The 12,065-nt window shown below is 45.4% G+C and overlaps 1 protein-coding gene across 1 annotated transcript in view; it reads right to left on the reverse strand.

Annotated features, from left to right (window-relative positions):
- LOC115462204 (15-hydroxyprostaglandin dehydrogenase [NAD(+)]-like) overlaps positions 1-12,065 on the reverse strand; it is a 101,485-nt gene that overhangs the window by 22,866 nt on the left and 66,554 nt on the right. Inside the window, exon 6 of the mRNA XM_030192219.1 lies at positions 7,628-7,704. Coding sequence (XP_030048079.1) covers positions 7,628-7,704 — 77 coding nt within the window. The remainder of the gene's footprint in view (positions 1-7,627; positions 7,705-12,065) is intronic.

The raw sequence follows: 12,065 nt of genomic DNA on the forward strand, positions 1-12,065 counted from the left end.
GTGCTGGGATCGCTGCTTTTTAGCATATTTATAAATGATCTAGAGATGGAAGTAACTAATGAGGTAATTAAATTTGCTGATGACACAAAGTTATTCAAAGTTGATTAATCGCTAGAGGATTGTGAAAAATTACAAGAGTACCTTACGAGACTGGGAAACTGGGCATCTAAATGGCAGATGATGTTTAATGTGCGCAAGTACAAAGTGATGCATGTGGGAAAGAGGAACCGGAACTATAGCTACGTAATGCAAGGTTCCACAATAGGAGTCACCGACCAAGAAAGGGATCTTGGCGCCATTGTTGAAACCCTCTGCTCAGTGTGCTGCGGTGGCTAAGAAAGCAAATAGACGGTTAGGTATTATTAGGAAAGGAATGGAAAACAAAAGTGAGGACATTATAATGCTTTTGTATCGGCCCATGGTGCGACCGCACCTCGAATATTGTGTTCAATTCTGGTTGCATATAGCTGTTCACAAGTTATGAAATATAACGAAGGGGCTTCAGCAAAGAAATCTCTATCTCTTCTCTCTGGCTGAAAATGGAGGCAAAACCAGTAACTGCTGGGTAACTTCAAACTCCTGCCCAATCAGAGCCCAGAGCAACAACATTTGAAAATAGCTGGCCACATCACTTCCTCTTTGTGCTTAAAGTAAAGAAGGAATCATTCACTTTTTTGCAACAGCTTAAAGCATAACATATGCACCACCTGCTGGCCAAACTAGAGAAATACATTGCAGTAAAATATCAAAACAATTATCATAGGCTTAAGAACACACTGTTCTGTCACAATTCTTATATACCCTTTCATAATCTTTCACTTCTAGACCTTTAAGAACTATTCCTAGGTATAGAACTTATTTGGTCTCTACATCCCACTGCAAGGGAACACAGGGTTCCAGAGGTCCCTGGGGCACTTTTTTCCGCTCCTTGACATCAATAGTGTACCTTGGAACATTCAGCTGTTTTCTGCTGCACCCTCTGGCTCTGGCTTGGTGTCTTACTGGTTTTATCCCTTTTGCAGCCGTGCCGGCCAGTTCTTGGGCTCAGCTGTGTCAGTCGCTCCTTGTCACTCTCAGCATATGTCTGGCTCTAAATTAGACATTGGAAAAAAGTGGGGGCCTCCAGAAACATACTTGTCTGAGGCAAACTTGTGTTTGCAGAGGATTTGGAGTGCTTGGTTTTGGTCCTAGAGAACTTCAGGTTTCAGAGTTTGCTAGACGACAAGCCTCTTGTTTGTCTCAGCTTCAGTTTTGTGAGGTCAGGTGCTGCAGCTCTGGCATATCTGCTGGTAAGGTTCCCACTTCTTTAAACAAACTTCCTTTTGTGCTGTCAGAAAGCACTAGTCTTTCACAGCCAACTCTGCCTGTGGCATGTCTCATTTCAACGCCGAAACAAACAGTGGATCCAAAAGAGTCCTCTCACAAGTGGTATTTCCTTAAACAAGGTCTTTATTTCAAATCAATAAAATATTACTTACCACCACTCCGAAGGGACACCACCTTATAGTGGTGGAGGGGCTTCTGAGTTTCAATGACTCAGAGGGCTATGCTGAAGGGTTACCCATATCAGACAGGCCTCCGAGGAGAAACCAGACAAAGAATGTCCCAAATTAGGGATAGTGGAAAGATGGTGACCTGAAGCTCGTACGCTCAACGGCCCAGCTATCCTCTGAAGTTCTTTGTTTACTTGAAATTTCCTCTCTGCATTTGCAGTTACTTTAACTGAGAGGAAGGGGACAATGGGAGGTCATCCGCCGATGACCAGCGTTTTGTTCCCTGTGCAGTAAGTGTGGGACGAGCTGCCCACAGCTGACTGGGTTGATGAGTCCTTTGATTAGCGCCGGTGAAGGAGCGTCAATGCTCTTGGACCTGGAAACAACTTCATCGCTCCCGAGTCATTTAACCACCATGTCCAAAGGAGTGGAGGAGTGAGTTAGGAGTGTATGCTGAAACGGAAGTCGTTTACAGCTGAACTCGTGTCGGCGGTGCCACTCCTAAACCCGTAAGAGCTATCAGCTTGGAGTTTTTGGCTCCCTTGGAGGTTACATTGAATATCATCTGGAAGGCGCTCCAGGACCTAACGGTGGTAGTAAATAATTTTGCTTCAGATATAATCTTATTATTGAGCCACATGGATATTTGAATCTAATCCTTTGAGAATGAAAAATTGATACAGCAAATGAAGTTCTACAGGAGTAGGAAACGGTTAAGACTTTGAAAATGATAATAGACCAGAAAATTTTGAACAAAATGAATATTATTACAGATGATTAATATCAAGATTGTTGTTTTCCCAGAATTCTGGGTATGATTCCTACAATATTTTCCTCTGAAATGATTCCTCTTAGTATATTAATTCAAAAGGAGTGAAGCCTGTGAAACTGGGATTACCTTAATCAGTGGGAATTGGATTAGAGATTCAAGTGTTTGTATTGTTAAATAATTTCTGGTTTAAACGAGAAAAAAATGAAATCAGGTGTATTACTTCCACTAATATTGGACAATAAGTATGTTTCCAACTAAATTAATTGACTATACACCATTTTGGGTTTGAAGAAGCCAACCAGACGATCAGTGTGGAATAATGATTTAGATAAATAATAACTGGGGATAATCAGGTTAATACCACATTTTCTTTGTTTACTGTTGTTTAATTGGTCTCCTTGTCTTGTTTCACTCTCCATATTTCATTTTGTGGTCTAAGAAAGAGAAAGATTGTATATAATCCATTTATCTAGTTGAGATTGTTTTCCTTTAATATTGTATTAATGTACAGTCATCTCTGTATTACTGTTTGCAAGTGACCCTTGTAAAATGAAAAATTATAAATAAATGATTAAATTAATCTTCCCTCAGAAGATTTCTGGTAGTTACCATCCTTGGACACCATTCACAATTTCTGACACGGTGTTCCACCCTTTCCATATCGCCAAGGACATGCTGTTTCCAGGATAGGGTAATAGTAGCAGCCCCTTCTTCATGAGGATGACTTTCATGTTCATTTGTTTCTCATGATTGGATGATATGCACCTCTTCCTCTCAAGAAGGTTATAAGTACATAAGTAATGCCACACTGGGAAAAGACTAAGGGTCCATCGAGCCCAGCATCTTGTCCACGACAGCGGCCAATTCAGGCCAAGGGCACCTGGCAAGCTTCCCAAATGTACAAACATTCTATACATGTTATTCCTGGAATTGCAAGTTTCTTCCCAGCAGTTGTTTCCTACTCAACTCTTGATATGTTTGAGTGGGATATTCTGCAGTGGCTTATTAAAGCCATTTATTTCTGTTATGCATCAGCAGATGATTCACTCCCAAGTCCAGTTTTCTTTCCCCTGCCAGGTCCTGGAGTCTGGGATTTTATACCAGTGCAAGGCACAATGGCCTTTATCTTAGGCAGTATCCTATGGCCCAGATTCCACATCAGGTCAGTTCGATGGTCCCTTCTCAGTTGGTGATTTTCATTTCTCTTGGACTCTCCTGGTTACTGGAGGATTCAGTACGTCCTTCTTCTAACAATCCAGATGTTCTCTCTTTTGCTACAAATGTGGTATTTCATCTTTCTTAGGTCTTCCAAACCCCTGGAGAATTCAGCACAGCTTCCTTCAGATGATTTGGCAGTTCTCTCTTGTTCTGTGGGTGGCTATCTGTGGCTTGCATTCCGCTAGAGCAGACCTTAGCTGGGTGCATCAGCTTTCAGATTCTTCCAAGAGGCCGACAGTCCCCCTCCTTCTGTCTGGTCATATGTGGAGTCGGGGCGGCCATGTGTGATGGATTCCTTGTATGTCTTGATTCCAGCATGGTCCAAGCGGGTATATTTGGCAGACACGGCCTGTCGTTTCCAGTGCTTGTGCCACTGGGCAGCAACTGTGCATTCATACGGAGGCTGGGTTAGCTCCCTTTTGTGGGCAAGCTGTTTTTTGGTGAGGGCTTTGTGCTGTTGGGGGATGCAAAACCTCAGCATCTTCGTATGGACAAGCTTCCACATTCTTTTTAGCCAGGTCAGGCTCACCCTTGTTTTATGGATGCCAGGTGCTCTCACCCAGGGCAGCCTAGTTTTGTTCAGCAATCCAAGTTTAAGTCTAAGCTGGATTTCAGAACTCCAGACTTCGCTCTGACGTGCTCCAGAGTTTTTGTAGCGGGGGTGGGAGCGTACTGGACCATCTTGTCTTCCTCAGGTGGTGTCTCCCTGTCATTTCCCTCCACCTTGGGTTCTTCTCCCTTGCTTGACTTTCGCCGTGTACCCTGCTCTAGTTGGAGGTGACCGGCAAGTTATGTTGGTCAGATTTATTTTCTTCGAGCTTTGGTCGGAGCATCAAGGGAGTGCTGAGCATTTTACCTCCACGCTGGGTCAAGGAAGCTGTTGTGTCCATGTGTTTTCTAGCGGTACCCACTTCCAGCCATATTCTGGGTGCCTTCTACATAAGCTGTCGCATCATCTGGGGCAGACATGCTTTGTTCTCCCTAAAGGACTGTGTAGAGTGGTGATATGGTTTTCCTTGCAATGTTCTCCTCTCGCTACTGTTTGGATTTTTCCGCTCGGTCAGATACCTCTTTTGGGGTATTACTGTTATCCTTGGCTGCTTCCAGTTTCTCCCCCCATCTACTTCAGGACTGCTTTGCTACATCCCACAAGTATCTGATTCATCTGCTGCTGATGCTAAGGAATGAAAAATTATGTCTTACCTGATAATTTTCTTTCCTTTAGTTGCAGCAAATTAATCCAGAGGCCTACCTTGTTAGCCCGTCCGGTCCCATGGCTTTGTCCACCTTTAGATTTTCAAGTTGTTCATACACACTCTTTACTGGGATTGGTGCTATATCCACTCCATTCTCATATGTACTTTTGCCATTCAATCGTAATCCTCCTCCAGGATTTTCTTCAGTGAAAACAGAACAAAAGTATCTGTTTAGCAAGTTTGCTTTTTCTTCATCATTATCCACATAGCAGTTCACAGCCTCTTTTAGTCTCACAATTCCATTTTTAGTCTTCCTCCTTTCACTAAAATACCTGAAGAAATTTTTGTCGCCCCTCCTTACATTTCTTGCCATTTGTTCTTCCACTTGCGCTTTCACCAGATGTGTCTCTCTCTTGGCTTCTTTCAGTTTCAACCGTATTCCTCTTTTTGTTCCTCTTCTTGAGTTTTTCTGTATTTCATGAACGCTAACCCTTTAGCCTTTATTTTCTCAGCCACTTGCTAGGAGAACCATATCGATTTCCTTTTTCTCTTGCTTTTATTTACTCTCCTTACATAAACATTTGCAGCCATATTTATAGCTTCTTTCAGCCTGGACCACTGTCCTTCCACTTCTTGTATGTTCTCCCAGCCCATCAGCTCCTTCCTCAGATATTCCCCCATTTGTCTAAAGTCAGAATGCTTGAAATCCAGGACTTTGAGTTTTCAGTGGCTGCCCTCCACTTCAGCTGTTATATCAAACCAAACTGTTTGATGATCACTGCTACCAAGGTAGGCACCCACTCGGACATTTGATACATTATCCCCGTTTGTGAGCACCAGATCCAGCGTCACTCCCTCCTTCGTGGGTTCCGTCACCATTTGTCTGAGCAGAGCACTTTGAAAAGCATCCACGATCTCTCTACTTATTTACATCTGGCAGATTGAAATCTCCCAGCAACAGCACCTCTCTTTTCTTTCCCATCTTTTGGATATCTGTAATCAGATCTTTATCTAGTTCCTCTGATTGTATTGGAGGTCTGTAGACAACACCCATGTGGACAGAGGTTTTATCATCTCTTTTTAGGGTGATCCATAACACTTCTTCCTTTCCCCAGGCCCCTGTCATTTCAGTTGCTGCAATATCATTTCTCACATACAGAGTTACTCCTCCACCTTTACAATCATCTCTATCCTTCCTAAATAGATTATAGCCTGGTACATTTGCATCCCATTCATGAGTACCATTGAGCCATGTATCCGTGATTGCAACAATGTCTAAATCTGCCTCTAACATCAGGGCTTGCAGGTCATGAACTTTATTGCTTAGACTGCGAGCATTTGTGGTCATGGCTTTCCATCTACATTTCAGTGGAAGTTTTATCTTCTGTTTATTTTTTTGTTTAGTCTCACTTCCTGCTGTGTTGGTAAGAAGTGATTTGCTATGTTATGAAATTTCTGTCTCTGTCTTTCTAGTTTATTGCCTTTCTTTTCAGGGCTACCCTTTCATTGAACAACTGTGTTTTTCACACATGGCCATACTGTTCTGTTCTGTTTTTCAGCCCCTACTGACTTATGCAAATGATGCCCCACAATGAATCCCTGCAAATAGCCCTATATCCTTCAGCATTCTCTATGGTTCACCATTGTCTCTTTTGCCCTTAAAAGGAAGCAAAAAGGGTGGAGTTCAATACATTCCATCCCTATAATACATCTGTGATTTGCTTCAGAATCCTGCTGACAGCCAGAAAGAGAAGCATTTGGGAATATTCAAAATACTGAAAATAATTACAAAAAAGAAATGTCACATTTTACAGCTAGCCATGGCTCTTCTTTATGTATTTTTCAAAGGGCAAACCAGCAACAACGAGGGATATGTAAATAGTAAGCACAGGTCATGCACCATGGAACAGGGCCAAAGGGCAAAAACTGATAAGCATGTGAACTAGGAACTCATGATCTGATAAGACATTCCTGTGTGCAAGCAGGCATGAGAAAGGAGCAATTATGAATAGACAAAATAATGTGGTTTAGCAACAGAGGGGAAACAGATGGTGTTGAAAGAAAACAGGATGATCGCTGAGGAAGAACTTGCTAAACCTATGTGAAGCATTGTTTAAAATAAAGGTATATAAGCAGTTGAATCAGAACATTACTTTGGAGAGACTGTTACAGATAACACCTATGTGTAGCAGTGCTGTCCTCCCATGAGAAACTATTAATTGTATCTGTACTTTGGTAAATAATAAAATTGCTTTCCTCATACGTGGCCTTGGTCTTTTATCACTCCAAATTGTGGGTGGCTGGTACATAATAATTTGGAGTGGTGGTAAAAAAAGACTAGAATATAACAGATATCTTTATAGTAATTCTATAAATGTGTTTGTACATCAAAACAAATATAATTTTTGCTTTACACAGTCCAACTTAGTAGAATACCATGGGCTCCTTTTACTAAGTTGCACTATAAAGCGACCTTAGTGTGCCTTTAACATGTGTCTTTCCCATGTGCTAAGGCCATTTTAAGCGTAGCTGGAAAATGGCCAATTTTCCATTTTCTGACTTAATGGCCATGTGCTAATGTTGCCATTAACGCATGACCGTTAACACAAATTAGTACATGAACACTTACTGACACCTATTTTGTAGGTGGTAAGGGCTCAAGCACTTATCCTGTGCTAATCAGTTAGCGTGTGGTAATGCAAATGTGCTAATTAGCGCACAAATGCCCACTCTCTGCCCACAGGCATACCCCTTCTGTAAAGAAAAATTACAGTGTTTTTAGCGTGGTTTGCATGCGCAGATTGCAAACATACCGCAGGATGCCTTAGTGCATTGGGCAGTAAGTCCTTTTAAGCAGTGGCATGCATGCACTACTGCTTACAGCAGCTTAGCAAAAGAAGCCCTATGGAAAGATAACTCAAAGATGTAAAAATATTAATTGTACTCACAGCAATAGCTCGTGTAAACCCAATAATACCGAACTTTGAGGCAGTATATACAGGCTGATGTGCAACAGGCATAATTCCTTTAAAATTAGAAGAAAAACAGTAATTATATTGGAATAAATGCATACCTAGATTATTGCTATCAACTAGTGTCATGTGAGTCTGATCTGTAACGTTGACATTGTTACACATTAGTAAGTATATTTGCCAGATGGGATAAACATAATTTACTTTCTGGTGACATTATTTCTGTTCACCTTGGATGATGGATTCATGTGTGTAGATTTTAGATTTACTGTTTCACAACCTTTCTGCCTAAGCATGGAACAGACTTAAAGCTATGCTGAAGCTTCTCTTTTCTCACAGAGTAGGAGCTGGGCAACAATTAACATTTCAGCTAAGACATAATGAGCCCCATTTTACATAGAATGTAATCAAAAGAAATAAAATAAAACAGAAAAGAAAATAAGATGATACCTTTTTTCTCCGAGGACAAGCAGGCTGAATAGTATCACTGATGGGTCGTCGTCCACGACGGCCCAGGAGCCCGGAACTTACAAAAAAATTAGAACTTTCGAGAACGTGATGTTGCGCGGGTGGAGACGCACCACGCATGTGCGAGCAGGTTCCTGCCCGCGACACGAGCGTGTCTCCCTTAGTTTTTTTCTATCCGCAACTGGGAAAGTTGTTTTTCTAACACGTTCCCGTTTTCGGCTCAGGAGAACCCGGTTTTGGCGTTCATCGCCTAATTTACCTCTTTTTTTCTTTTGATTTAATTGTAGTTTAGTCAAAAAACAAACAAACTTTTTTTCCTTTATTTTATTAATTTGTCTTATTCCCCTTTAAAGTTTCCTTCATTTTTCGACGCGGCCGCCTTTAGGCTGCTCGGTCGGGCTGTTTTTCCTTTTTGTGCCCCTTTTTCCTTGGCACCATCGAGCCTTTTGATTTTGCGACCGCTGTTTTTTCCTCCATGTCATCGAGGACACCCAGCGTCTTCAAGCGTTGTACTCGGTGCAACTGGACCATCTCCAGTACCAACCCCCACGCGTGGTGTTTCCAGTGTCTTAGGCCCAATCATCTCCCAACTGCTTGTAAGCTGTGTGATGAAAAAACGGACCCAAGTGGCTCGAGAGGTTCAGCGTGAGAAACTTTTTTCAGATCGGTCAGGTCCTTCGACGTCAGCATCGACATCGGTACCGACGTCGAGGGAGGCATCGACATTGGGAGTCCAGGTAATGACTGCCGAAAGACCGCATCGAGCTGGGAGCAGCGAGGCATCGAGTGGGTCCCCACCTATCTCGAGACCTACTGCTACGCAGGCCCCCCGGGACCGACCTGAGTCAGACCCGGCCCCGAGGAGGCATGAGGGTTCCACGTCCTCCTCTTTGGTACCGAGAAGTCTCGATGACAGGTGTCGAGCGAAGGCTAAGAAGCACCATCATCGTTCTCCTTCTATGCACGGTGCCGAGAGCTCCGGGGAGCCGAGGAAGTCGGCACCCGAGAAGCGTCAGCACCGGGAGGATCGCTCATCCTCCATTCAAAAGGTGCTGATGCGTCAGTCATCTGGCAGCCTTGTACTGGCTCCCAAGCCCCTTCAGACTCTGCAACCGACTCCTGCACCGGCCCCCCAGCCTTTATCGATGGCAGCTCTCGACGAGCGTATCCGGGCCCTTCTTCCGGAGCTTCTGGAAGGCTTGATTCGCCAGTCGGCCTCAATGTCAGGGGTGCTTGCGCCTTCCATATTGACTGCCGAGGCGGCATCTGGGCCATCACCTGTGAGAAGGTTCCCATCCTCGGTACCGATTGCGGTACCGGTGTCGGCTGCCACCCGGGTTGATTCCCCCTCGACGTCGGTGGAGGAAGCTTCGCCGGAGTCCAGGCAGGGGTCGACTTCTCAACACCCCCCATGAGGTCGTCAATCCTCAACATCGAGACAGGCTCAGGTTCAGGCTGCTTTTAGGGAGCTCTTGTCCGATACCGATGAGGAGCGCTCGTGGGAAGATAAAGAAGACCCCCAGATACTTTTCAGAGGAAGAGTCATGTGGGGTTCCCTCTGATCCTACTCCGCCATTTGAGAGTAGAAATTCTCCACCTGAGAGTTTCTCTTTCTCATCTTTTGTTAGGGAAATGTCTAAGGACATTCCATTCCCTATGGAGGTTGTGGATGAGCCCTGGGCTCTTGGTCTTGGATAATCCTTCTCTGCCTGCTAAGGTTGCTACGGCCCCCTTGCATAATACACTGAGGGAAGTGCTTATGCGAAATTGGTCGTGCCCTCTTTCTAATCCAGTTGTCCCCAAAAAATCCGAGTCCCAGTACAGAGTCCATGGAGAGCCTTTAATGGTGAAGGCCCAACTTCCTCACGATTCCATGGTGGTGGACTCTGCTCTCAGAAGAGCCAAGAGTACTAGAGACTATGCCTCGGCACCCCCAGGCAGAGAGTCTAGGACCTTGGACTCTTTTGGGAGGAGAACGTATCAGGCCTCTATGCTCGCCCCCAAAATTCAAACTTACCAGCTCTACACGAGCATCCACTTGCAGAACTCGGTGAGGCAACTGTCTAGTTTAGTTGAAGCCCTTCCTCTGGAGCTTGCTGAACCTTTTTACCAGGTGGTCAGGCAGCAGAAGGCGTGTCACAAATTCCTGGCCAGGGGGTCTTACGACACTTTTGATGTGGCATCCCGAGTAGCTGCTCAAGGTATAGTGATGCGCAGACTCTCATGGCTGCATGTCTCTGACCTGGATCAGAAGACCCAACAGTGAATGGCGGATGTTCCTTTCCAGGGGGATAATATTTTTGGTCGATCAGATAAAAAAGCATCATGACGCCATGGATTCTCTCTCCCGCCGGATGTCTTCTGCTACCACCTCCTCTTCTAGGAGGTTTTTTGGAGGGAAGAGGAGTGCTCCCTATTCCTATAATAGGCATAGGTACACTCTTACTTCTCGGCAGCCGGTTCAGGCTCAGCCTCAGCATGCACGTTCCCATCAATGCCGTGCACCTAAGGCCCCTAGGGCTCCCCAGCAAAAGCAAGGGACGAGCTTTTGACTGGCTCCAGTGCAGCATAGCCTCAATAACAGTGTCTGTGCCGGACGGCTTGCCTGTTGGGGAGAGGTTGATATTTTTTCACCAAAGGTTCTTAGAACCTCCGACAGGTGGGTTCTTCAAATAGTCCGGTTAGGATACACTCTCAATCTGGTTTCCATGCCTCCAAATTGCCCACCAGGAGCTCAATCCTTCAGCTTCCAGAACAAGCAGGTACTTGTGGAGGAACTCTCCACCCATCTAAAGGCTAATGCAGTTGAACCCGTTCCACCAGGGCAAGAAGGGCTGGGATTCTATTCCAGGTACTTTCTTGTGCAAAAGAAAACAGGGGGGATGCGTCCCATCCTAGACCTAAGAGCCCTGAACCAATTCCTTCTCCAAGAAAAGTTCAGGATGGTTTCCCTGGGCACCCTTCTTCCCATGATTCAGAAAAACGATTGGCTATGCTCTCTGGACATAAAGGATGCCTATACTCACATCTCGATACTCCCAGCTCATAGGTAGTATCTTCGATTCCAACTGAGAACTCAGCACTTTCAGTACTGTGTACTGCCCTTTGGCCTAGCATCTGCACCCAGGGTCTTCACAAAGTGCTTGGCAGTTGTTGCAGCATCGCTACGCAGACTGGGAGTGCATGTGTTCCCTTATCTCGACGATTGGCTGGTGAAGAGCACCTCAGAGGCATGGGCTCTACAGTCCATGCGGATGACTATTCGACTACTGGAGCTACTGGGGTTTGTAATAAATTATCCCAAGTCCTACCTGGTCCTGGTACAGAAATTGGAGTTCATTGGAGCTCTGTTGGACACACAGACATCTCGAGCTTATCTCCCCCAGGCAAGGGCAGACAGTCTCCTGGCCCTAGTGTCCTTGGCTCGAGCGTCTCAACAGATCATAGCTCGGCAGATGTTGAGACTTTTAGGCAGTGGTGTGCTGGAGCCAGCTCGCACCGGCTCGCAAGAGCCGGTTGTTAAATTTTCTTCCGGTTTGCGAGCCAGTTGTTGAAAACAGCGAGCCGGCTCTGGCTCTCCTCTCTTCCTCCCTCCCTCCTCCCTCCCTCCGGATCCGGTCCCTCACCGCCTCACCGACCGCTTGTTCTTCGAATTCTTCGGGGCAGGCAGTCTTGCCTGCCCGCTTCCAGCACTGACTGTCTCCCGCTGCCGGTTCGCGCTTTAAAAATGGCCGCTGAGACTTCCAGAGGCAGCCTCGCGAGACTTCTGCTGAAGTCTCGGCGGCCATTTTGAAGCGCGAATCGGCAGTGGGGGCAGTCAGCGCTGGAAGCGGGCAGGCAAGACTGCCTGCCCCGAAGAATTCGAAGAACAAGCGGTCAGTGAGGGACCAGATCGGGAGGGAGGAGAATTCGCCAAACAACTCGGGAGGGGGTGGCAGGGGAGAAA

This window comes from Microcaecilia unicolor, chromosome 2, assembly GCF_901765095.1.
Source record: "Microcaecilia unicolor chromosome 2, aMicUni1.1, whole genome shotgun sequence".
Lineage (NCBI taxonomy): Eukaryota > Metazoa > Chordata > Amphibia > Gymnophiona > Siphonopidae > Microcaecilia > Microcaecilia unicolor.